Below are 23,166 nucleotides of genomic sequence, written 5' to 3'. Positions count from 1 at the left end.
GTGCCTGGCGATCGTGCATCCCGAGCTTCGCGGGTTAGCGTCGATGCTGTCTGCTGGTGAGGCAGAGAACTATCGTGCGCGTGGCGTCGTCGGGGCTCGTCAGTGCCTCTCCGGGCGGTGTCGTCTGTGGCATATGCGTGAGTTCTGGGTCGCTGCATGCGCACAGCTCGCCATCGTGAGCCGCCGCCGATCTGGAGGTTTCGTTCACGACTGCGTTTTGACTAGTTTCTTCGTTCTTGTTCAGGGAATTCGCGCTCGCCTCCCGGCTCCTCACGCCCTTTCCGCAAATCCGACCCCTCGTGGTGCTTCTCGCCTGGGGCGCCTTTGCAGGGCGCATGCGTCTTCGGCAGCGGCTGCTCGACAGCGTCTGGCGCGGCGAAGAAGGCGAGACGGACCGCCTCGCTGCCTTCGCCTCCGCAGAAGACGATTTTTTCCTCAACGACGACGGCGAAGCGGCCAACCGCCCAGAGAGACCCGCCGCTGGCGCTGACCCGGGCTGCCGCAACGCTCGCTGGACACGTGGACTCTCGAGGCGAGCAGAAGAAGATGAAGAAGAGGAAGAAGAGGAAGAAGAGGAAGAAGATGGAGAAGAAGAGGAAGACGGGGATGAGGATCTTCCGACGGTGAGGCCGCGGTGGAGAACGACCGACGGCGATGTGAGAGTTCGCGAGCATTTACAGGTAGGTGAATCGGACGGAAGAAGCGGTACGAGCGTTGTGTTCCGCGTCTTGGTTTGCCAAGTTGCTCTCTCCCTTTGCGTTGCCTGTGCGCCTAAAGCACCGAAAACGCAAAACGGTGTGTGGCGATTGGAGATTCGATCGCCCCGTTATCTCGACCTATGCTCCGCCCAGACAGGAATGTCGTGCACTGCCAACACCGTTTCATTTTTTCGTTGCCATCTTTTTTCCATCGCTTCACTTTCTTGCCCTGTGGCCTGCTCGCTTCGTCTCCGCTCCCGCCCTCCCTCTGCTCCTTCGCGAGTGTCTCCCGAGCCTCCAGATCTCGCGTCCCTTGTCTCCTTTCTGCTCAGGTCCTCGACTATAAGATGGCGGCTAGCTGGTGGCTCACGCAGGTACTTCTTGCCTACGGTGAGAGGCCTGCCCCGCCTCCAGGCGCGTGTGAGAGCGGGTCTACGGCCCCACTGGCCTCGCGCGCAGCTTCGTCCGTTCTCTATGAGGCGGTCTCGGGCGTTCCGCGTCTTGAAAACAGCAAATCCGCGACGTTTCGACGCCTCTCCTCTCTTCGGGCCACGCACGCGGCTAGGTACTTGTGTTGCATTGCAGATCTCCCGCCCTCAGCGTCCTCGGCTGCTGCCGCGCCTGAGAGTGATCATCCGTCGCTCGCCGCGGTCCCGGCGAAGAGTTGGACGCTGAAGGGCGAGCGCACCGACGCTGCAGTCGAGGCAGCAGAGGCTTCTCTTCGCGCTGGGTCGTTGCCGCGAGAACAGGAACGCGGGGAGGGACGCAGACGGGAGGAAGCGACACGGAGACAGGGGCCCTCTGAGGAGGCCTGCAACGCCAGCGGGAGCGGCGACAAGGGCGAAACTGCGAATCGGGGGGCCGAAGCAGACGCGGACGTGGACGGAGCGCAGAGGAGGAGGACAGAGTCTGGGCAGCCAGCTCGGCCTGCGACAGCCAAAGAGAGCGAGGCGGGCATCACAGCGTGGAACGAGGCGGAGACGGATGTGAGGCGCAGGGCCGGGACAACGCGGCCCCTCGAAGGAGACGATCCAACGGCGGGGCACCGGAGAGAAGACCATCGAGTGGTTCCCTTCATTGCCGAAGCGGCTCAACTCTTTGAACTCCAAGAAGATAAACCCGCTTGGCTAGCTGCAGAAGTTTTTGACGAGCTTCAGAGACACTCGATTCTCTACGTGGTAGGCGAGTAGCACCAGTTGTCACGTGAGAGAAAATACGAATTGGCGACCGTGACGCCATCCGGTTTTATCGTTCGGCTTTACTCTCGTCTTCTTATTTTGATTTTCCTCTCCGTGCCAGCATTCGGGTCCGCTCGCCCCGGCGCTGTTGGTACACCGTAACGTTCGCGAGGAAGCGCATTCGAATGTGTTTCCGCGCGTGGTTTCTTTGCTTCATCGCCTCTACGCTGACTGCTACCTTCTCGTGTCAACTGGGAGCGCCTCGGTGGGATCTGCGCTGGAGGCCGTGCTCTGTTTCAATCGCGCAGTTCGGCACACCCTGTCAGCTACACACCGAGAGCCTCCCAGTTCGCCGGTTGCTTTCGCATTTGTTGTTCTCAATCGGCGGCTTTGCCGTGTCTCCATCTCTGGTGTTCTCAGCTCCGAGCGCGGCGCTGCCTCCCGCTGATTTCCCCCGAGACCTTCTTTTCCGGGCTGCGCGTCCTGCCGCCTACGGAGAGGCAAGCCACGACGCTGGAACGGACACACGATGTGGACGTCGCCTATCTGTATTTTGCTCTCCGCGAGGCGATTCATCTGATCGAGGCCTGCGCGGATGGTCCAGCATTTCTCTCTTCGTCACCAGCGCCTCCGTCTCCCCTTGGCCTCAGCTTGCCGAATCCCCCGGCGCCTCGCCAGGCTCCCGCGGCGTCCTGCCCATCGCGGTCTCTTCTCGACTCTCGACGAAGGCCCGCGCATGCAGACAAACGGGGACTGCAGAGGAGCGACGGGAAAGCACTTGTCGGCCACAACCGGCTCAGAGCGCAGTCACGCAAACAGAGCGGCGAAGCTCGCGGTACCGGTGAGGGGCTGTCTGCGCCGCCCAGTCCCGCCAGCGCCACCGCCGGAGGCGCCGACTCTGGAAAGGAGAGGAATGTGGGCGAGAAGAAACTTTTGCTCAGCTCTCGCAGGGAAGGCGAAGGAAAACAGGGACATGAAGACAGCGCGAGTGACGCCTCCACGCGGAGCCCCAGCGCGCCGACCGCCGAGGGGATCGCTGCGCCGGGCGACCCCGGGACTGCGGCGAGGCGCCGGCGGTGGGGCACGCGCCGGAGACAGGAGACAGGTCTCCGCAGGCGGCCCGTGGAGCCCCGAAGAGGCCCCTCGGGGCGCTGGGTGTGGGAGAATCTCGGGCGCTGGGGCGAAGCACTAGAGACGGGCGACGCGCTCGTCTGCTCACTGGGAAGGCCCCAGACGAGAGGTACGAGACGCCCAGAGACGCTGCTTCTTCTCGGGGATCACGAGGCACCAGACGCGGCGCTGTTCTCGGCGTCGTCGGAAGGCGGCAAAGCCCCAGCAGGCCCCAGGGGCCTCCCGTCTCTCCCCTTGCCTTGCGCGACCTCCCCAGGCACTGCTGGATCGGGCGGGGCCGCACCCTTGAGCACGAAGGCCAGCGGCGTTGTGGTCGGGTCTCACGCCGAGGGGCTGAAGATGCCAGACCGAGGCGCCGCACAGAGCCTTCTGGCCTCGAGCGCCCAGCCTCGCAGTCTGCTCCAGTTTGCCCAGCAGCGGCTCGAGGCCACGCTCTCTCGTATCAGCGACTTGATTGGATGCGTCCGGCGGATCTCCTATCGTGTGGTCCTTCTCCTGCATCTCTGCAGTTTGTGTTTCACTGCAGCCTCGCGCGTCGAGTTCTCAGACAAAGTCGAGGGACGTGAAGGCGCCTCAGCGAGGCGGGGGCGCGCTGAGGGACCGCAAAGACACTTCGTGGTCCCGCCCAATGTCCTCCTGTCTCTGGTGATGCTCATCAGGTAGGTTCATCGGAGGTGTTTTGAAGCGGAAACGCTGCAGCCAGTCAGCTCTCTCGGGAAGGGCCACAGGACGCGGGTGTCATGTGCGACAGGGACGGATGCAGGGGTTTGTTTGCATGAGCGCCGCATTTCCAGAAGAGAGAACGTGCAACAGGTACGAGTTCCGTAGGGAGCGAATGAACGTGACGCAATGGTGTGTAGTCATGCGAATTTGAGGTTACCGATAAAGTTGATTGGGGAGAACAACGCAGAGATAAACAAAAACATGTAGGGCAGTCGATATTTGGGGGAAGGAAAGGGCCTTCGACAAGGAATTTTGGACGAGACTGCACGGCAGGCCTGTGGCTACAATTTCGTGAGATCTTTTTCGTGTCGATGCGGAGACATGTAGATGTATGCCGCTGGGGTGTGGGGCTGATGTGTGGTAGGGCCCACCTGGAGCGGGTGAATCGAGAAATCGCTGAGCGCCAAGGAGACACCGTTCGGTTCGAGCGAGAGGCGTCGAGCGCGGATGGGTACCAGACCCCAGGACGGCGGTTGAACGGGAGCCGCCGCCGGCAGAAACACAGAAACGGGGTTCTGCTCTTCATTCGCGCTATCGATCTGTTCACGCAAGTGAGTACGCGTGCGTGTCTCGCCATGTACACGCGGTGTCGTGCAGCAGTCAGTGGCATGTGAGATGCGCAGACGTGAAAAACGTAAGGACAGTCGACGGATTTGTCCAGTTAGGTCCCACGGTGTACAGACACAGACTCTCCAAGGAGGACCTCGATTCTCTCCTCGAACGAGCCAATCAGACAGTCGGGTTCACGTTTCTCTTGTGGCACACGCACGGGCAAAGCGTCTGCAAACGGGCAAAAGTGCATATATGTGCCGGGACAGAGAGAGTTATAGAGAGAGGCAGAAGGCCCACGAATCGTTTCTAATCTTTTTATATCCACACGTTAATGACTGTCTCTGTCTGCGTGGATGTGTTGATCGCTCTCGCGTGCATGCACGTCTGCATGTGTGTGTGATGCACGATTTGATTGCTTGGTGCACATGCCTCTTGCGCGCGACGTTTTTCGTTTTGCACTTTCTCAGGAGTTGCTGTGGAGAGGCCAGCTGTGCCTGAAGCAGTTTTTCGATGGGGCTGCGCTCTGCTCCGTTCCGCTGACTGACTTGGTGGTGATGCCTGGGGACGCTCAGAAGGGCGAAGACCCCAACGCACGGCGCGCGCGCGGATCGACTGGCGCGACGCCCCTCACCGCGTCGCCGTTCCCCGTCTTTCTTCTCGACTGCGGCGCGTCTGCTCCCTCGCGAGTTTCCCTCACAGACTCGCGAGCCGGGCGGCGAAGAGGAAACAGGCGCGCGTGGCCTCGGCAGCGCAAGGTCGGCAGCGACGAGGCGGTCTCAGACGCCTCTCCCTCGTGTGAGCCTTTTTCCCCGCGACGCTCAGCCTTCCGCGACGCGAAGGAAAGCAGCCGCGAAGGAAGCAGCGGCCCTCTCTCGTCGGTCGTTTTCTCTCTGGAGTGGCTTCGCTGGTGTCGCTACATCGGCGCAGTCGTGACGCTCCCGTCCTCTGCTCTCCCGGACGCTCGCGAGGCGAGGGCATCGCGCGCCGCATCCGCTTCGCGATCCGCCGTGCCGGCGTCGCCCTCTGGCTGCGAGTTTGGCGAGGAGTGGGTCTGCGTGAGCAGCGGAGAGGAAGAGGCGCGGGGAACGCGCGGGAGCACGCGCAGGGAACACCGCGCAGATGCGGCAGAGAGATCGCAGCACTACGGCCGAGGACGGGCACGAGAAGGCCTGCAGTCGCGAGGACGACACGTGGCAAGGCGAGCGAGACGCTCGACACCTGACGCGTCCCCCCCTGAGCTGAGGCATGGCGAAGACGAGAGGCCTTCCCAGCTGGTGCCTTGGGGGCAGAGACGTCGAGCAGGAGCCGCGCTTTCGAGGTTTACAACTCCCTTTCTGTCGCGTGCGATCGGCCCAGCAGACGCGAGGCTGTCGCTGAAGGCAAGACCGTTCATCTTTCATCTCCTCTCCTCTCCGTCACTGCTGGTTGCCAGGACTCTCCAACTCAACGACTTCGCGTTCTGCGCGTAAGCGGTGACCACGGCGATGGTATAGAAACAGTTCCGTAATCAACGTCAATATGGATGTCTGCTTGAAAACAGGTTTTCCAGACGGCCTGTGCAGCCATCTATATATTCATGTATATATTATATGTCCTGGGTTGGAGATTCAGAACTCTCGTCGTTGCTCCCTGTGGTCGTCTCCTTTATCCTCTCCTGTTCATGGGAGAGCAGTGATGCCTCACATGGGCCGCATCTGGTTACAATTCAAATGTGCTTCAGGGATAAATCTGCGCATAAACATACAAATTGATGTGGCGATAACGAACTCTCTGTATAGGTATCCACCTCAATATATATCTATCTGTATCCATGTCTGTCTGCATGCATCCATATCTATACTTCTCTCTCTCTGTATATATATATATATATATATATGTATATATCACTATGCGTCTGCATGTGGTCATGTCAATCTTGCTGTCTCAATCTGTCGGTAGGCATCCAGGCATGCAAGCGTGTGAGCATAAACATATATGTAGATAGGTCTACCAACACAGGAACGGACCTGTAGGCCAAGCTCCATATCGATGTCTGCTTGCGTATTGTGCACATGTGTAGAACGTGGGTTACCTTTGTCGCAAGCCTTCGCATTTGCCTGTTTATGTTCTCGGCTCAGACGCCTGATGAGCTACTTCGATCTGCCGCCGAGCATCAAATCGGCAGTCGCCGTGGCCCGCGCCTTCGCGCAGTTGCGGCGCTCTTTGAGTTTCGAAGCGGCGCAAAGCAAAGCTGGAGAAGGCGCCCGGGAATTCCAAACGGAAATTCGAGACGCAGCAGACGAGACCGTTCGCAGCATGAGCAGGTACAGGCGCTCTCTTCTTCTCCGCCCACACCCAAGTTCAATGTATGCATATATGTATGTTATATATATGTCTCGCTTTGCCGGCTCATATAGTTACGTATTTAGTCTTCTCATATTCGTTTATCTATGTAGGCAGTCCACAAACGAGTACACAGATAGAAGGTGGTGTGTCTAGATGGTTCCAAGGTTCTGTGGATGTTCGAGGCATGGCGCCACATGCGCGTGTATGTTTGTGTAGACGCGCCCCCAAGAGACCACGTCACATCTCATTCTTTGCTGCGTTTCGAAGGTTGCACACACCCGTGTTTCTGTCTTGCTGTTGTTTCTGTGGCATCAGAGCCTTCCAGGCAGCATCAGAGTTGTCGACGTCTTCCTTCCTATCGCAGCCTCTTGAGCTCGTTCAGCAGGTGCCTTCTTCGGGGTTTCATGCCTCGCGTCCCGCTTCGTTCGCTTCTTGCGTTGAGCCGGTCGCCTGCGTCCCGTTTGGGACCGCCGCAGTGTGTTCTTTTTCCCTCTCGCTCAACGACTTTTCCTTCTTGCTGCTGTCTCTCCGCCCGCTTCTCCTTCCTCTCTACGCCTACGTCGACGCAGCGGTATCCTGCGCGCTGTCGCCTCCCTCTTGTCTCCTCCTACTCAAGCGCGCGCTCGAGGCCCTCGAAGCGGAGTCGCCAAACGCCGAACTCTGGGTGGCTCCTGGAGCCGCCGACAGGGGCTCGCAGACGCGAAACGAAGTCGCAGATGGTCGACCCGGCCGGGGCTCGGTTCCGCCCGCGTTGGCTGCCTTTTTCCGAACGTTCGTCGACAGGTAGGGAACGCTCCGCAGGCACGCGGGGTCGGCGCGGGTGTCGCTGGGCCAGCCGACCCGATCCCCCGCGAAAAGGCCAGAAACACCTTTCCGCAGCGCAAGACGCCGCGCCGGAAGTTCCGTCTCGCGGCGGGGTAGCGCGAGGGTGAAACGCGTGAGCAGATATGCAAAGCAGCAATCCACAAGAGCTGAACAAAACAGCAAAATGTAGAGACACAGCCTCTCCACGGAGAGAGAAAAGACCAAACGCGTTCGGGTCCCCTGCTGACTCGTGTTCTCTCACAACGCGCCAGCGCAAGCAATCTCTCACACGCCGTCCTGGTTTTTTGGATTTCTTTGCATGACCGCTGCTTTGTTTCCCGCGGCTCCGCGTGAAGCGGCTCTTGCCGGAGTACATCGGCCTTTCCCCCCGTTCTCTCCCTCGCGCTGTCTCCGCTCAGGCTGTCTGTGCTCCTGGAGGCGCGCAACACAACCCCGGCGTCGTGTCGTCCCCTCGCGGGCCTTCTCCTCGACGTGGAGGCGCTGCCGACCGAGCCTGCGCTTCTCCGGTCACATTTGTACTCCCTGCAGAAACAGAAGACGGCCGTCGCGGCTCTCGTGGAGGCGCTGCAGTTCATCAAGGAGCGGACGCACACCCTCCGTTCTCTCCACTCTGCTCGCCAGTTCCTCGGAACAGCCGTGAAAATCCTGAGTGCGGAGTCCGGCCCGCAGTGCCCGGCCGACAGGGACGGGGACAAGGCGCCGCGCGACGGTGAACGACGGAGACACGCAGGTTCCGGGTCAAGTGCAGATATGACGCTGCCTGGACTCCCCGCGAACGTCTACACTTCCTGCTCGTCTTCTTCCTCTCTCGCAGCGTCGCCCGATCCGGCACCGAAACTCGGGGACGGCGGGTTCGCCTCGCCGGCATCTGTCGTGGATGATTCGGCGGGCGTCCAGAGGGACGCGTCGCACGCCTGGACGACCAGCGAGCCTGCAGGCGACAGCCTCGGCCAGATCGCTTCGCGAGGGGGAGACGCGGTTTCGAGTGCAGGCTCAGGCGGGGTTGTGGACGTCCCCCCGCGGGGCGGGCGCGCGTCGGCCAAGTACCTCTTGCATTTTCTGGAGTATCTCACTCGCATCGTTCACCTGACGGAAGCTGCCACTCAGAAATTCCTCAAAAGTGCAACGACGCCGACAGACCCGCGCCTCCGTCCCGACGCCTGTCGCTGCTGCGGCCTCGCGGATGGCTGCTTCTACAGAGCCTGGCGGCGTGACCCACCGTCCGGCGTATTCTCCAGTCTCGCCCGGCCCCCGGGGCTGCGTGCGCCTGCAGCGCCGCGCGCTCCCACGCCCGCGGCTGCATGCAGGCGAAACCCGTTGGCGCTGGCACCGCCCTCCGCCCTTCCTGTGCGGAACACGGCCGCCGAGTACGACCTTTTCGCGGTGCTCTTTGACCTCCCCGAGTCGACGATTGCGCGGGTGCTCTTCGAGCTGCGAGGCCGAAAGGAGGCGCAGCGGCTGGCGGCGCTGATGGGCGTGGACCTCGTTAGCGTTCTCGTTCAGGGAGCGACACCGCTCCATCGTTTCTTTCTCCAAGGTTTTCTCGCGTCTCCACGGGACCGACGGTTGGGCGCCTCAGGCCCCGAGGAAGGCGAAGCCTCCGCCGAGCTCGCGTCCGACTCTGACGGAGGCGCCGCAGGGGCCAGCGCGGGTTCTCCAGTGCTGGGCAACGCGCAAACAGACGAGCGAGCGCCTGCTGGCTCTCGGGTGCCGGCTTCCAGGTCAGATCCTGTCTCCTGTCCGGCTGCGTCGACGTCTCTGGCGCCCGCGGCCCGCGCGTCGAGATTGGAGACACTTCCTAGCGACGGCCACGAGCCTGCGGGGCCCGCAGCGTTCTCCCCCTACGTGCTGTCGATGCACACGGCGCTGCTTCTCGCGGAGTTGGAGCAGCCGCTCAAGGACACAAAGGCCGACGACGTGTGTCTCCTCGCAGTCCTCGCCTGCCTCGAGCGCCTCACCGAGCGCTGGCCATCACGCAGCTTCTACCGGGCGAGTTTGGAAATCATCGGGGAAAGGGCTTTCCTCCCTCTGCGCCGGTGGATCGAGGAGCGCATGCGGTACTGGGACGCGATCTGCGACTCCGCTGCAGGCGCCGAAGAGCCGGAGACAGATTCAGTGCACTGCCGAAAGGCGGGAGACTCCGGGCGGGACCAGCAGGGACAGGCGACGGAGACAGAGGCAACGAGCCACGCACCCGCGCCGCGGGAGGGGCGCATCGAGACGATGCGGCACGGGAAGGCGAAGCGGTACAAACAAAGGGATGGCCAAACGGAATGCTACACGCTAGGACATATCGAGAACCAAGGATGGACGCCTGAACAACTCGAAGGACTCCCGCCCCGTCTCCGGGTAGGTCGTCGCTCAGTCGACCCCTCAGGCAAAACGTGAAAAAAATTCTGGAAAAAATGTATGCAAGTATGTATGTATCTGGAGAGAGAAGGATGCATTACCCCCCTTATATATATCTATCTATCTATCTATCTATCTATCTATCTATCTATCTATATATATATATATATATATATATGGACTTGAATGTTTGCGTTTCGGGGTCTGAAGTCGTCGTGCATGGTGTGGTGCGGTGCCATCGCTCGATCCGTTGTTCTCCCCGTCTGCACGGCTCCGTGTCTTTCTTCTCTACCGGGGGCGTGGTAGATTGTTGTCTACTCTCGCATCTGTCTCCCGACCCGTGTCCCTCGGGATTGTCTGCGATCGGTCGTTTGATCGAGCCGGCGCATGGATCGGGTCTGCATCTTCGAGTGGCTGTACGTCGCGCTCGACCTGCAGTGCGTTCACTGCGGCGGGCGCACTGTCTGCTTGCGAAGTTGTCTCTGTTCTGATTCGGAGTGCGGCATCCCTTGGTTCCCCTTTCCTTATTCTCAGGGCATTTTGCTCGCGGTGGCTGACGACCTCGAAGCGAGCACGGAAGCCTGCGCGCGCATGCAGGCTGTCGGTCTTATGCGGAGAGGCCTCGTTCAGGCGGCTCTCCGCCTCGTGGATCAGACGTTGCCTGCAGGTGATCGTCTTCAAAAACGCCTCTTGCGGCGTCTGCTTCACAGTCACCTTCGCCCCCACACGCCTTCGCTTCCTTCTGACGCGCCTTTGTCTCCGAATGAGTCTTTCTCGTCTGCGACGTCTTTCTCTGGCCCCGCTGTTTCACGAGGTGTCGGCGCGGAGAGAAGAGTCCCCCGCACGTCGCGTCCGTTCGGAGAGGGAGAGGAAGGCGTTTCTCCAGGACGCGCGGCAGAGGACGCGGAGGCGAGAGCCGCTGAGGCGCCGACAGCCTGCACCATCGAGGAGCTTTCCTCGCAAGACTATTTGCCGCTCCCTGGTTGCATCGTGAGGGAGGAAGATCCCATCGCTGCCACAGAATCTGCACTCGCGCTGTACGGCTCGTGGGGCGTTCACACAGTTCAAGAGACGCTGACGTGCTGTTTGCACCGCCTGAAGGCAGAGGCGAAGTCCCGCGCCGGGGCACGCATGCGGACGGGTTGGGAAGGGGCGGATCCCCTCGGCGAAGAGATGATGACGGAGAGCGACGAGGAGACGCGCTACACAACGTCCATCGACGACGAGGTGAACACAGGGCGCGCGGATGCTCCAGCCTTCGCGGCCGAACGCGCAGGCGAGGAAGTCCGAGAGGGAGAGAAAACGCTCGAGGCGAACAACGCTGACACAAGCATGTCAGAGCAACTGCGCGAAGGCGATTCGAACGCGGCAGATGAGGCGCGGCGCGTCTCGAGTGGGAGCCGAGTTCAACGCCAACACGGTTGTCGCAGCAGCGAACACGACGGCTCCGACCCTCCTTTGTCCCCGTTTCCTTCTGCTCCCGGTGGTGGTCGGCCTCGGGCAAAAAACGAGGACGACCGAGAACACCGCGGCGGGTGCGTGCCGCGGAAGCATCTGAGCCGGCGAAAGAGAATTGAGGAATTAATCCCCAAAGTGCAGCAAGCCCTGCAGCAGGTCGATGCATATCGCCAGACAACGGAAGTGTGTGAAGGCCAGTGGGCCGTTTGGCAAGACGTCGAGGCGAAGTGCCGATCCCCCGGAGGTGTCGAGGAGGTGATTCGCGTCCTTCTCCAACACAATGGCCACGGCCTCGCGAGAACCATCGCAGAGGTAAAACCTCAAACTGAAGCGAGAAACAGAAGCACTCGTCGTCCAGAGTCTGTCAGTTTGGGGATGTGTGTCTGTGTGCGTGTGAGTGGCGGGGTCTGTGTCGCGCGATTCGTCCCTTTCCCCGTGTCTGCGTGTTTGTCACCTCGTCTCCCACGGCTGGCGTGCGACAGGGACAGGGTGTCCCTGATATTTCGACGGATACTCGGCGGCTATCTATGTGACCCTTTTTTTCGCTTGTATGCGTCTCTCCGTCCAGCTGTTCACTCCGCCGGATCCTTCTCTGCTGGCGTCCATTCATCTGTCCTACTTGCTCCACGTTTTCACGGCGTGCGACGACAAAACGACGGCAGTCAATACGCTGCTGTCCCACCCGCCTCGTGAGGCGGCGACTTTCGCCTTCAAACTCCTTCGGTTCTCGAACAAGATCTCGGATCGCCTTCTTCTCTGCTCCGTCCTCCTGTCGCACCTCGGCGCCGGCTTAACTGAGGCGGAGCGGCAGGAAGCGGTCACTCTGACGGCGTCCCTTCAGCTGCTCCAGGCGGTCTCGCTCCGCGTCGAGGCCCACCACGAACGCGTGCTTCTCCAGCCGTGGCTTATAGTGGAGTCCCTGCTCATGAATGCGCGGTGCGACGTGCTGGGCCCCTTCTTCCAAACGTGGCCGGACCTTCGCGACGACCTCCTCATCATCAAGTACGCGCGCAAGGCCCTCTGTCTGGAGCCGCCCGAGTCTGCGGCTGCAGCGCAGTCTCCGGCGCCTGCGCTTTCTCTTCCGAGGTCGTCGGCGTCTTTCTTCGCGAGGGCCTGCGTGGCGGACGCTAGTCGCGAATCCGACGACGACCACGCAGAACCGACCCCCGCACTGGATGCAGGACGAGGACAGCTCGAGCAGTGCAGGAGGCGAGACGCCGGGTGTTCTCGTGTCCACGGCGCCAAAGACGAGTCTCGGGAGGGACGGAGGGGAACTCCCCCGCGAAAGGACTCCGAGCCTGGGCGCGGATCTCACACCTCCTCTGACACGGCTTCGCCACCCTCGCTGTCTCCCCTCCCTGGCGAGCGGCCTTCAACCGCCTTCGCACCCGAGCCCCAGCTACCCGCGGGCCAGGGCACTCGGGCCAGCGGCCTGCGCCGGTTGGCGTGTCGGGGAATCGGCGGCAAGTGGAGCCTAACAGGCCACCCTGCGCAAGACGCGACGATTCGCCGGGCCCACTCTTTCGGCAGGGTCCCATGTCTCGGGACCGCTCTCCAGTTGCTCGACCTCTGCAACGCTCGCTCCGTGGTCAATGCCGAAGCGAGTCTGCAGATCTGCGACGACCTGTCCCTTCGCCTCTACGCCTCGGTTCCCGTCCACCCTGTCGCGACCCACCAGATCCCGACTGCGTGCCCGCCGTGCGAACCTGCGTCGCCGAGAGGCGCGGCGTTGCAGCTGGAACCGGCCTGCCGCGGAGACGAAACAACACCTGAGCGGGGAGAGAAGAATCCGCCTGCCGAGCTGTCGCCTGCTCTGCCTTGGGCGGATTCAAAGGCCGCGACGTCTGGGGGAGGTCAGCAGATCGGCAGCGAGAGAGAGCCGCGGAGTTCGAGCCGCCAGGAAGGTGGCGAAAGAGAACAGGTGCCCGGAACAAGAATCGGAGGAAATGGCCAGCCGAGCGGCATGCAGGGGGAAAGAACCGTCGGCGTGGCAACTGAGCGGCGCGACTCCCACGGGTTGGGACTGCCTTCTCTGGCTAGGGAGACCACCCCCGAGGCTGGCGGGGCTGCGAAAGGCGTGGGGACGTCCACGCCGGCACCCGGGTGTGACCTTGAAGGACTGAAACCTGGTGCGCGTGTTGACGCCCCTAGCGACGCAGGCAAGCTGGCGGGGTCGCACCCTTGCAGTTTCTCGCCGTTCAACTGTTTCGGCGCCGTCAGTCCCTCCCGGTCTACCTTCAAAGAAGTCCAGAACCTCGCGCAGCGCTCCCGCACGATCCGGTGTGTGTCCTTTCTCCCGTCGTGTCTGCTTGTGCCTTCTGTGGACCATCCAAACTTTGCGGCTTTCTGCTCGCGGCCTTGGCAGGCACTTTCACATCCGACAGTCGACGCGGTGGCGACACACTCCGCATTTAGCGGCCCTGGCGGTCTGTCCACGCAGTCCCCTGAACGCGGCCTTGCCGCATTCGGCCTCGGTGTCTCTTCCACCGCACACGGCCCGCCCCCGTCTTTTTCTCTGTCTGTCTCTGAAACTGTCGCTGCGGCGGTTCCCCAGCTCGTCTCGCTGATTCTCCACCTTCTCCACTTTTGCCGCCTCAAGTTCGCGGCTGCAATCCCCGCAGTAACGGCGCCAGTCCTGTTGGGCCAGGAGCTGCTGCCTTTCCTCGTGCGGCTGCGCGAGCGCACAGGCCGCGAGTACTCGCTCTTCAGTTTGATGGCTCTCGACAAAGGCAAGGAACTCCGGGACAGTCTGATTCGCGCCGACCAACTCGGCCTCGCCGCGAGTCTCTGCCTCTGCTACCAGCGCGCCGCGACCTCTCTCCGGGACGCGATTGCGGCACAGGCCCTCGCCGCCCTACACGCCTGTGGGGACCCGGCCCCCGGAGGCCGGGACGGAGACGCCAGAGACACGGAGACAGGGGTCGCCCCCGACCATCGGCTCGTGTGGGCTCTGAATCGCCCAGACCCCGAGTCGCGCGAGGAGAACCCGCTAGAGACACAGAAGGCATCTGGGCGGGAAGGACAGAGAGAAGCCGAGGGTGGAGAAGCGGCCCCCTCGATCGTGGAGAGTCCGGTGGCGGACAAGCGAGTCGCGGCGGTTCATGACTCAGCCGCGCAGCCGTCCGTGCAGGACCAGGCAGGATCTTCCCCTCTCGCGTCTCAGAAGATTGCCAGCCCCGACGGCTGGCCTCCCGCGCTGGAGCCTTCTGATAGCGCGGGAGTCGCGAGTCTCAGCGGGAAGGCGGCGGCGGACCCGCCGCGCCTTTCTCCTGGGGCTCTGGCCCCCTCTGGGGCGCCACCCGATTCGGCGTCCCCGTCGGAGTCGTCCTTTCTTGCCAGGTGCTTCACGAACGCCACGAGCGTCTTGCGCGCCTACCCCATAGGCGAGGTGCGGACCCTCGCCCTTCTCTGTCTGGGCGACTACGCACAGGCCAGCCTCGAAATGGAGGAGGCGCTGGCAGCCAACCAAGTGCAGCTCAACATTCACCGCGAGCTCCAGTGGCTGCAGCGGGTCTCTCGGTTGCTCAGCCGCGACGCCGACCGAGTGACCCAGGCGCTGGGCAGCCCGTCCACCGGTCTTTCTTCTCCCTCCAGTTGCCCACCCCGGCGCACGCCGAGTCCGAGCGGAAGTGCGTCGGTCGCTGGGGGACATGCGTCGCGTTCCGGGGACGGCGGATCGCGCACTGCGCTGATCGGTTCTGCCGGAGGCGCTGGCGAGGGCGGTGCGTCGTCCGCGAGCGCCGCCTCAGGAGACGAAGCGGCAGAAGTTGAGAGAATCCAGCGGAGCGAGGCCGTTGCCGGAGACCCCTGGCAAGGGCTCGGAGGCAAGCGGGCTGTTGCCCGAGCTCCCGGGCGAGTCTTGCCCCCTGTGCCTGCGCGTCTCAGCGCGAAGGACCCGGAAGTCGGTTTCTTCGCGGATGCAGCGAAGGAGAAGGCAAAGCGAGAGGAAGAGGACCACCTGCTGCTCTTCCAGACTGCCTCGCGGGCATGGCGGGCCTCGGCGACGCTTCGGCGGCCCCGCAGCTCGAAACGCAGCAAGCAACCAGGCGCGGCGAACTCGAACAGCGGTGCTAGCCCCGACGCGGTTCTCGGTGGTGCATCTCCCCCTCCAAGCCTCGAGGCGGGAAAACCTAACGCAGCATTCCAAGCCGAGAACGTAGAAAGGAGAAGCGGCGTTTCGACGGCGGAATGCGCAAGGCCGGAAGTCACTCCAGGGGGGGCTGTTGAGGCGTCTAAGCGACAAGGTGCCTTGCCGCGAGAGGCCAGAGGAATTGGAAGACACGCGTGGCGAGCGGTCAAAACGATGAGCTGGCTAGACAAGTTGGCTGCGCTCAAACGGCGCTGGCCCGACGCCGAAGGCGTTTCGTGTCGGCGCCTCTCGGAGCTCCTCGCGCGAGAACAGGACGAGCACAAGTCGCCGGACCGCGACCGGGAGGTGACAAGTGCCGCAGCCGACCCCGGCCACGAAGCTCTGGCCGCGGCGGCCGTGCGAGGCCTGGCGCGGGGACGCGAATCGGGCGAATGCAAATCCGCCTCGCAAGTCGCGTCCTACGGGGCGGCTGCGGGTGACTCTTCGCCCGCGGGCCCTTCGCAGCGTGCGCCAGGTGCGCGAGATGCGCAGGCGGAACGCGTGGACATGCGCGCTGCAGAGCGGGCAAGGCTGACGGGCGGGTCGCGCGCGTCGTCGCTCTTCTCCTCTCTCTTCTCCGCAGCAGACCCGCAGGCGACGCGTGGGAGACCGCGGGCGTTCGAGGCTCCGGCAGGCCAGCAGGCGCCTGGGGCGCGAGAAGCCCGGAAAGCGGTTCACCTCTCGGCGCGGACGTTGTCCGCGCTCGACGCTGGGATCAAACATATTCCCCTGTTTTCTCTGGCGACGCTCGAGGTGTTCTGCAGGCGCGTCTCCGCCGACCTATTGCATCGTCGCCTCTACGGCTTGCCTCCCCGGGTCCCGAGTCTGACTTCGCTTTCCTCCTCCAGCGACTTCCAATCTGCCTCGGCCAGCTTCTCCCCGGGCAAGAGCCCCGCGTTAGGGCCCGCACCGAGCGCCGCTGCCGAGGCCGCTAAAACGGCCGGGCCGGAGCGCGGCGGGACCCGTCGCCTCGTCGCCCGCGGCTTTGATCTGTCACAGAATCGCGAGAAGACCGCAGTCGACAGAGACCAGGCGAGATCGACTGGGGGCCAAAGCGAGAAGCGTCACGAGCCCTCGTCGCCGTCTGCAAACAACCCAGCCGGAGAGCTCCTCTCGTCTCCTCGCAGCCCGGGCTTCGCCAGGACCAATGGAGAAGTCGCCGCGTCCGTGCCTGCGTGGCGGCGAGTCTGTCCGCAGGCGCTTCGGCGCCTCCTCCCGCCTGTCGCGGGTCCCTTCCTTCAGGCCTTCCCTGCGGCTACTTCTGTCTCCGCCACCGAGCCTTGGCGAGCGCATCTCCAGTCCCTTGCACGACTCCCATGTGTGGCCGGGCTCCTCGAGCAGACCCCCACACACGCCTCCTGCAGTAGGCAGCCAGGCCTGCCGCTGTCTCCTGTGCTGGGCGCTGCAGCCTTGCCCTCAACGGCAACCGCCCAGGGCGAGGAGACAGCGAGTGTCTCCGTGCCCACTCCACACCTCGCGGGGAGCTTAAGTCGAGACGCGTGTCGACTAGCGTTTTCCGGCGCCGGTGTCTCGTCTGTGGCGGAGGCCGCGAATGGCGCCGGAGTTCTCCGTGGAGAGACGCCGGAAGCGTCGCCCCGGCTCGCCGCCTCGGCCTCGGCTCCTGCAGACGTATGTGCGCCCGAAGGCAGGCCTGCGCTCGCGCCGGCAGGCTTGTCTCCTTCCGGGGCGCCCGGCCCTGTAGAAGAAGCTGCAGGAGAGCAGGGTGACAGGGGTAGCGTGACGATGTGTCGGGGCGAGAGGGCCGAACGCCGACACGTGGACGAAGCCCCACAGAGCCCCGAGGAGCGCGGCTCCGCCAGAGGTGGGCCTATCCGGGAAACTCGCCCACGAGGCATCTCCGAAGCCTCCGAGCCCGACGGGGCTGTGCTGGGTGAGTCCCAGGGGACAATGGAGACCGCGCGCCCCACTCTGGAGTCGGAGCCCAGAGGCGGGGCTGTCTTCGCACCGTTCGGGGCAGCCACCGACACTTGGGGGGACATCGACAGATTTTCGGAAGTTGCCTCGCAGATTCTGGCGACGTACGTCTTCAAATGGAATGCGCAGTCCCTCGCGGGCCGTGCGCCGCCTCCGGCTTTGCTGGCTCTTCGCCACCTGGTCTCTGCGTTCGAAACGCCACGCGCACCTGGGCCGTCCGAGGACAGTCTCCTTTCTAAGAGGGGCGAAGACAGCGGGGCGGGGAGAGGCGGGGCGGCATCCGCCTATCGTCGATTGGCAGGCTCGCATCCGGGAGTGCCGTCGTGGACAAGGAGTGAAAAGACTCTGGGGACATTCGGGACGAGCTCGTCACACTTTTTCAATCAGCGGGGCTTCCTCTCATCACCCGCGCGCGCGTCTCGCCCTTCGGCCGGAGACACCTGGCTGCATGCGCGGACGAGCGGGCCCGCGCCCTTGACATCCCCCGCAGGCCTGCCGTCTGCTCTGTGCCTCACGCTCGATACGGCGTCGACAGACGGGGAAGGAGACGAAGAGACATCTTCGGCCTTCGCTCTGTGTGAACTGCGGACGGTGGATCGCGCGGCGTTGCCCCGAGCCGAGAGGCCCCGACGGCGCCTTGGCCGCCGAGGCGCCTTCACGATTGGAGAAATGATACGCACCTTCTGCTCCTTTTCTCTCACTGAAGCCTTGCCCACGTGTGTCGATATCTTCGAGGGACAAACTGGCGGCGACTTCCGACTTCCCGTGGAAGACAAAAACGCTTATCCAGGTACACATCTCACCACGCATATATATATATATATATACTTATATCTCTATATGTAGAGATGTATTTAAGTAGGCAATCCAACAGATAAATGGCCGCAGAGTAGAGCAAGGCAACGCGGTTCATACCACCGTGTGGATCGTGATCAGGAGTGCTGAATGCCTGTATTGATTCATCTCAAGCGCGGTTGGTTTGATGGGACGTTCACACCCATCTCTCTCCGCACCAGTCAACAGGTTCGTCAGAGTGAGAATCGAAAAGCCGCAGTCACGCCGCATGCTCTTCCATGCGCCCACTCCCGGCGATGCGTGTCGCGTTCCGTTTCTCCTGGTTCGTTCCAGGCGGACCAGCGTTCGGGGATCGCGGCATCGAGCTTCCACAGTCCCCCTCGTTCCTCCGTGTCGGCCACAGACTCGTGTATCGCCCATCGTCTGTGGTCTTCTCTGTCCTGGCGTGTGTGTGCGCAGCAATCAACCGAACTCTTCTGTTTTTCCACGAACGGTACGGCGCACTGCGCTCGGTCGTTCTCCTGCTTCTCGGGTGCGGCGACTGCCCTCACGCCCTCCAGCGGCTGCTCGCAGCGCCGCCCAGCGCCACGTCTTCCTTGCCTCGCCCCCCGACAAACCATGCGCGGGCGCCGAGCCTGGCCCGCGCCAAGCCGGCGCCTGTCTCCTCGCGGGTGGCTGCGGCTTCGGCGGGCCTTCCCGCGCGGAAGGCCGGGGCGCGCGCAGACCCAGCTTCGTCTTTCGCCCTCGCCGCTTCCGGCTGCCAGACGGCTCTGCTCAAGGCTCTCTGCGAGCGCGTCTTCGGGGCACAGACGCCCGAGCTTTTCCCAGCACCAAAGGGCGCGGCGCCGGTCGCCTTCGGCCCTCTCGCGGCGGCCGACATGCTGATCGGCAGCTTCATTTCCCACTCCGTGGCGCTGCAGAGACTGCCTGAAGTCGTGCGCCATCTCGCGAGCTCTGGAAAAGGCAAAGGCGAGGCCTTCATCAAGGTGCGCCTGAAGCGTGCGGCCTCACGCTGACCATAGGGAGCACAAGGGAGGACGAAAACAAAGTCGAAACGCCGTGTGACGACTCGCAGGCCGCGTGACCGATCACGTCTCTCAACCTCGCTGTCTACCTCTCTGGACATATACGTATCTCCCTACTTTCGATTCCTAAAAATAAACGATATCTGCACACTTACTGCTCAATATATATATATATATATATATATATCTACGAGATACATATATGCATACGGATACGTATGCTGTTTCATATCTCGGCTATTTCTTTTTCCTGCTGCGGTGTCTGGTATGGGGTATGCCGCTGAATTGGCAGACTAGCTAGGCTGTCGGGATTGCAACAGATCGATATGTGAGGGCGCTTGTTCTTCCAGGCCATCAAACTCTGCCTTCGCAAACGCCGAGCTCTGCACACGCTCTACGCCATGCATGTAAGCGCCGTCGCGACTACGCCATGATCCCCCACATGCGACGGAGGAGCCCACTTCGCTCCATCCAATTCTCGTTTCCTGAAAAACGCATGTGGGGCATTGCGCGCCTCCCCATATATATATATATATATATATACGGATTCATGCACGCGTATATATATATATATATATATACGTATACATATGTATGTGTGTGCATACATATTCGCATGACGTTAACGGCAAGAAGTATGAATGTACACCTACGCATGGCGTACACCTGTGCAGCTACAGGCCAAAGCCTGTCTTTCTGTATGTACGAGTCGCACGCGTTTTGGGCGGTTCCCCCGTCAGCTTCCGGCGTGCGACGTTTCCAGTATCGGAGAGTCCTGGCTTTGTATTTTGTCCTCCTCTTCACACGTTGCCGCAGATTGGCGTACACCCCTAGAATCTGTTTCCGCGCCCGGCGCTGCATCCGGGTGGGCGGTCGGGTCTCTCTTGGTTTCCTGTTTCGTCTCTTTCCCCCTGCGTCTTGCTTTTCTTCGGGGCGACATCTCAGCGATGCGTCACGTGTCTGCCGCCTTCCCGCCATGTCGCAGATGCTCACTCACGACTTCCTGAACGCGGGCTTGCTTGCCGTCATTCTCTCGCTGGCAGCGAGTGCGGACCTGCAAGCCTCCGCTGTCTCTGTCGCGTCTTCTGAAAGGCCCGCCGCGCCCTTCTCGACGCGTTCCTCGCCGGAGAAGTGGTCTGCCTCCTGGGGCTGTAGAGCCCAACGCGGTCGGAGTCGAAAGTCAGAGGGAGGGCCTTCGGCGACAGGCGACCCAGGGGACGACCGGGCCCTGGGGGCGTTCGCCGCGTCCGGCCGGCCGCCGTGCTGGGACCGGCAAATCGGCTTTTTAGAGGAGGGGATAAAGCTGCTTGGCGGCGTCTTGGCCGATATACGGAAACGCGGCAGGTAGGTGACACCACGAACACAAAAATCGCGGCACAGGGGGAAGAAATCTCTGAATAAATCGAAGAAAAGGAACTCCATTCTGTCGAGCCCACGTTCACGATCTCTTCTTGTCTAGTCTCGCGTTTTCCCCTTCCTCCTTCAGATCTCTCAGCTGGTCCGCCTCTCGAGACTCTACCTTGCCTGCGCGCGTGAGCAGCCTCCGCCTCGCCGTCTTTCACGGTTCACAGGGTTCGGCTTCTTCCTGTCTGCCCACTCGCCAGGCCTCTCGCGGCTTCGCGAGAGACACTTCTTCCCTTCCGTCCTCTGGCCCTTCTGCGTCGTTGGCGGCGGGGGGTTCTCCCGCTGCGGCCTTTGCTGCTCCGGGTTTGCCGGCCTCTGTCCCCGTCCGCGTTGTGTCTCCATCGGCTGGGTCTCGTCGCGCGCTCCCGCACGAGGGCCGAAGCGGGGACGCCGAGAAGGTCGAGGCGTCAGCCTGGCCCGAGCAGGGTGGGCTTCCGTCTCCACGTCTGACCCAGGGAACAGGGCGCGCGGGCGCCCGGAAGGGCGAGCGGCGAGACAGGGGCGAAGACGCGACTGGTCGCCGACAGTCTTCTCTGGACAGAGAGCGCGCAGGCCAGAGGATGGACGACGCTGAAAAACGAACGGGCTTGAAAAGCGAAGACGCCAGAGTGCGGCATCGCGAGGCCGCGCTAGGGAAGGAGTCGCCCGGTGGAACCTTCGCAGCAGGGAGCGGAGACAGGGGCGAGCCAGGAGACAGAGAGAAGAGAATGGCTGGAGACTCCGCGACGAGCGAACACCGACACGGCGAAGTTGCGGTGGGGGCCGCAGCCTCCCAGTGCGAACTCCTCGACTTGTGCGATCAACGAGATCTGTGCATCGACGAGGTAAACAGAATGCACGGACAGAGACAGGAGAGAAAGGGGAAAAGAAAGGGAAACAGCAGGGAACGAGAAGACAGAGACAGCAAGGGAGCGACAGGAGGGGAGAAGCGAGATAGCAGAGGAAGGGGTCGGAGACAAGGCAGACTCAAACGAAGCGCAAGAACAAGAACTGGAGGGAGAACCGCTCAATGCCCACATGGGCAAAAAAGGGCGCAGCTGGTTGAAGGATGTTGGCCGACTTTTTGCCGAAGCGCGGGAGAGCAAAGCTCGACTGGCGCGTCTCTCCGGCTGACACCGAGAGAGAAGGGCGTCCAGGCACACATGGCTATTCGGAAGGGAACCGCAAGGAGGGGGGACGAGGCAGAAGCCGAAAGCCTGGCCGTCGAGAGAAGGCTGCCGCAGCGACAGCACCTCGTTTCTATCACTCTCGCCCTCTCCACCCGTCCGTCTCTGTGCGCCCGTTTTGCATGCCTGTGCAGGTCGACGAAGGCGCGCTGGCCGTCCTCCTCGAGCTCCTCGGCCTCCAACTCGAGTGTCTCCACGCTTTCCCGTCCCTGCCGCCCTCGCTGTCTCTCCTCACGCCCCAGAAGGAGCCGCGCGTACGCGTGTGTGCGTGCTTCCTCTTCTACGGAAAGTACGACTGGGCCCTCCGCGTCATTCGCCTCTGCCGTCTCAACCAGGTCGAGGTTTTCCTGCAGGCCGCGACGCTCATCGCGAGCAAAACGAACAAAATCTCGCGAGTAAGTGACAGATCCAAGACGCGGGCTCGCTCCCCTTCCCGCCTGGGCCTCGCCACACGTCGCGCCTAACGTACACCGGCAAAAAGAGACGTTCTGCTGCAACCCCTCATGATACCACGACTACGGAAATAAACACAAATATGTATATACATATATATAGATATATATGCATATGTATATATATATATATATATACGTGTAGACAAAAGTATGCATATGTATATCTGCGTACATCCTCGTGTCATGTCGGCGCGTTACGCATTGGGAGGTTCTGCGTCTGTAGCGCTTTTTGTTTTCTCTTTTTCTGTGGTCCACAAGAGTAACGTTTTTGATTTGCGCCAGCTCACTTGGATGCAGGAACTCATCGCTCCCTACGCCGGGTGCATGCCTTCGCGTACCGGCCTTGCATCTGTGTGTGTACAACCCGTTTTCAAAGGTCTTCGCGTGTGTCGCTGCCGCGGGCGCTCTTGTGTTTCAGACCCACGAATTCCTCACGCGCGTGACGCCGTACCTCAGCGCGGACGATATGGACATGCTGGTCTCGAGCGTGGTGAACGTCTGGGTTGTCGAGCACCGGGAGGATGCGGGGCAGTGCCAACAAGGCGCCTTTTTGATTCCTTTCCTCTCGTCTCCGCACCGTCGCTTCGAGGCGCATCTGCTCCTCGCCTCGCTCGTGCCGTCGGCGCCGGCGCCAGAAGAGTCGCCGCAAACCTCCAGCGTCTTCTTCTCTGCGGAGCGCGACGCCACGCGCTCCAGGGCTCCGGATCTGCATGCGGCCAGCCTCGGGGCCGGAACGCCTCGGCGACAGCCGCATCCGTCCGGGTCTTCGCCCGCAGCCGGAAGCGTCGAGCGCAGTGGCGCGGCTCGCGGCTCCGCCTCCGCCGCTTCTCTCGGCGCAACTTTCACCCATCAGCAGCTTCAGCAGTGTGTCCAGCTGGCCGCGCGCCTGGACTCCCCGGCCCTCCTCGACGTTTGTCTCCTTACCGCTCAGAAGCAAGGCGAGTCGCAGATCGTCCAGCAAATCAACGCCCTCGTCCACCAGAAACAGAGCAAAGGCAAAAAGAAGGCGGGCGTCTAA

At 62.2% G+C, this 23,166-nt stretch overlaps 1 protein-coding gene across 1 annotated transcript in view; it reads left to right on the top strand.

Moving 5' to 3' along the window:
• Positions 1 to 23,166, top strand: part of NCLIV_022800 (conserved hypothetical protein) — a gene marked incomplete at both ends in the record, with an annotated part of 30,578 nt that extends 7,412 nt beyond the window's left edge. Inside the window, 17 exons of the mRNA XM_003882474.1 lie at positions 245 to 680; positions 1,031 to 1,088; positions 1,284 to 1,876; positions 2,297 to 3,666; positions 4,095 to 4,281; positions 4,750 to 5,747; positions 6,400 to 6,585; positions 6,923 to 7,390; positions 7,831 to 9,781; positions 10,316 to 11,551; positions 11,808 to 18,093; positions 18,558 to 19,084; positions 19,474 to 19,530; positions 20,109 to 20,467; positions 20,610 to 21,351; positions 21,828 to 22,088; positions 22,567 to 23,166. Of these exons, the coding sequence (XP_003882523.1) occupies positions 245 to 680; positions 1,031 to 1,088; positions 1,284 to 1,876; positions 2,297 to 3,666; positions 4,095 to 4,281; positions 4,750 to 5,747; positions 6,400 to 6,585; positions 6,923 to 7,390; positions 7,831 to 9,781; positions 10,316 to 11,551; positions 11,808 to 18,093; positions 18,558 to 19,084; positions 19,474 to 19,530; positions 20,109 to 20,467; positions 20,610 to 21,351; positions 21,828 to 22,088; positions 22,567 to 23,166 (16,315 nt within the window). The remainder of the gene's footprint in view (positions 1 to 244; positions 681 to 1,030; positions 1,089 to 1,283; positions 1,877 to 2,296; positions 3,667 to 4,094; positions 4,282 to 4,749; positions 5,748 to 6,399; positions 6,586 to 6,922; positions 7,391 to 7,830; positions 9,782 to 10,315; positions 11,552 to 11,807; positions 18,094 to 18,557; positions 19,085 to 19,473; positions 19,531 to 20,108; positions 20,468 to 20,609; positions 21,352 to 21,827; positions 22,089 to 22,566) is intronic.

Source organism: Neospora caninum, chromosome VIIa, assembly GCF_000208865.1.
Source record: "Neospora caninum Liverpool complete genome, chromosome VIIa".
Taxonomy (NCBI): domain Eukaryota; phylum Apicomplexa; class Conoidasida; order Eucoccidiorida; family Sarcocystidae; genus Neospora; species Neospora caninum.
Note: the sequence above shows the minus strand (reverse complement) of the source record. Positions and strands in the feature narration are given on the sequence as shown.